This window comes from Penaeus monodon, chromosome 28 (genome assembly GCF_015228065.2).
Source record: "Penaeus monodon isolate SGIC_2016 chromosome 28, NSTDA_Pmon_1, whole genome shotgun sequence".
NCBI classification, from domain to species: Eukaryota; Metazoa; Arthropoda; class Malacostraca; order Decapoda; family Penaeidae; genus Penaeus; species Penaeus monodon.
Window position 1 is genome coordinate 35,449,061 of NC_051413.1, and position 1,068 is coordinate 35,450,128.

The window sequence follows — 1,068 nt, forward strand, 5'->3', positions numbered from 1 at the left end:
TATCCCAGTTGGAAAATAATATATATTAATTTGATAAGCAAAATTGAAAATGATGTCATTAGTGCTCCCTGGATCAATATGTTCAGACTCTGGGAGTTGGTAAAGTTAGTCAGCCCTAGTTCTAAGCTGTGTTGCTTCACCTTTGCATTGCACGTCTCACGCTTGCACCCTGGCTTGCAGCTCGTCTGGCCTGGCTAGCAGCTCCGAGATCTCTCCTGCCACGCCTGACTCAGAGTCAGCAGGCTGGGCCAGCTGGGAGCGTCGCCTAGGACCAGGGGAGTTCGGTACTAAAGCCCGGCGCTACTGGAGTTCCGAGGAGAGTGGGTACATGGAAGGAACCGACACACCCCTTGACACGGCCGTACACGCACACCTCTCACCTGTGCACGAAATCAAGTGAGCATCCTAGCTTGCGTTGAGTGGTTCCACAGGAGGACTTGAGGAGAGGGATCTGAAATTCATTCATAGCTGTATGCTTTTTCTTTACCATCTTTTTTTTGTTTGTTGTAGATAGTGCTTTTAGACCATGCAGTTATCTTTACGTCAAAGATAATTGCAGTTTATTTTGTCATTGATTATTGGAATAGGATTGACTTGATATAACATGAATATGATCAGTGCTATTTTACTTGATATTTTTTCTCCTAGAAATTAATAATAGCATATCAATTCCAATATCACTTTATATTTGCCTAAAGGTCCTGCACTTTCCCATTCTGACAATGCTAACAACTGGTGATGTAACTGCAGGGAGAAGGAATACTCAGAAAGCAGCGGTTCTTCCCCCACGCATCATACTAACCCCAGAGAAGTCACAAGTGAGGGTGGCAACCTGAACGAGACAGCGCTGGAGTCCAACCTCAACGGAAATCTCATCATGGGAAGCACTGCCAGCACTGCCAATGACAATGAGCATATCCTTGGTACCACCACATCAGCCTTCGGAAACCAGCCCAATGTAGCTATTGGGCAGAGAATAGAGGTTGCCCGGTACGCCAGCCAGGAATGGCGAGGGAACACAGCCAAGGCACAAACAATTAAACAGGTGAGGCAAGGAGGATAGGAGAG

The 1,068-nt window shown here is 46.4% G+C and overlaps 1 protein-coding gene across 1 annotated transcript in view; it reads left to right on the top strand.

Annotated features, from left to right (window-relative positions):
• Window positions 1-1,068, top strand: part of LOC119591565 — a gene marked incomplete in the record, with an annotated part of 13,760 nt that overhangs the window by 8,576 nt on the left and 4,116 nt on the right. Inside the window, 2 exon segments of the mRNA XM_037940326.1 lie at window positions 181-396; window positions 751-1,045. Coding sequence (XP_037796254.1) covers window positions 181-396; window positions 751-1,045 — 511 coding nt within the window.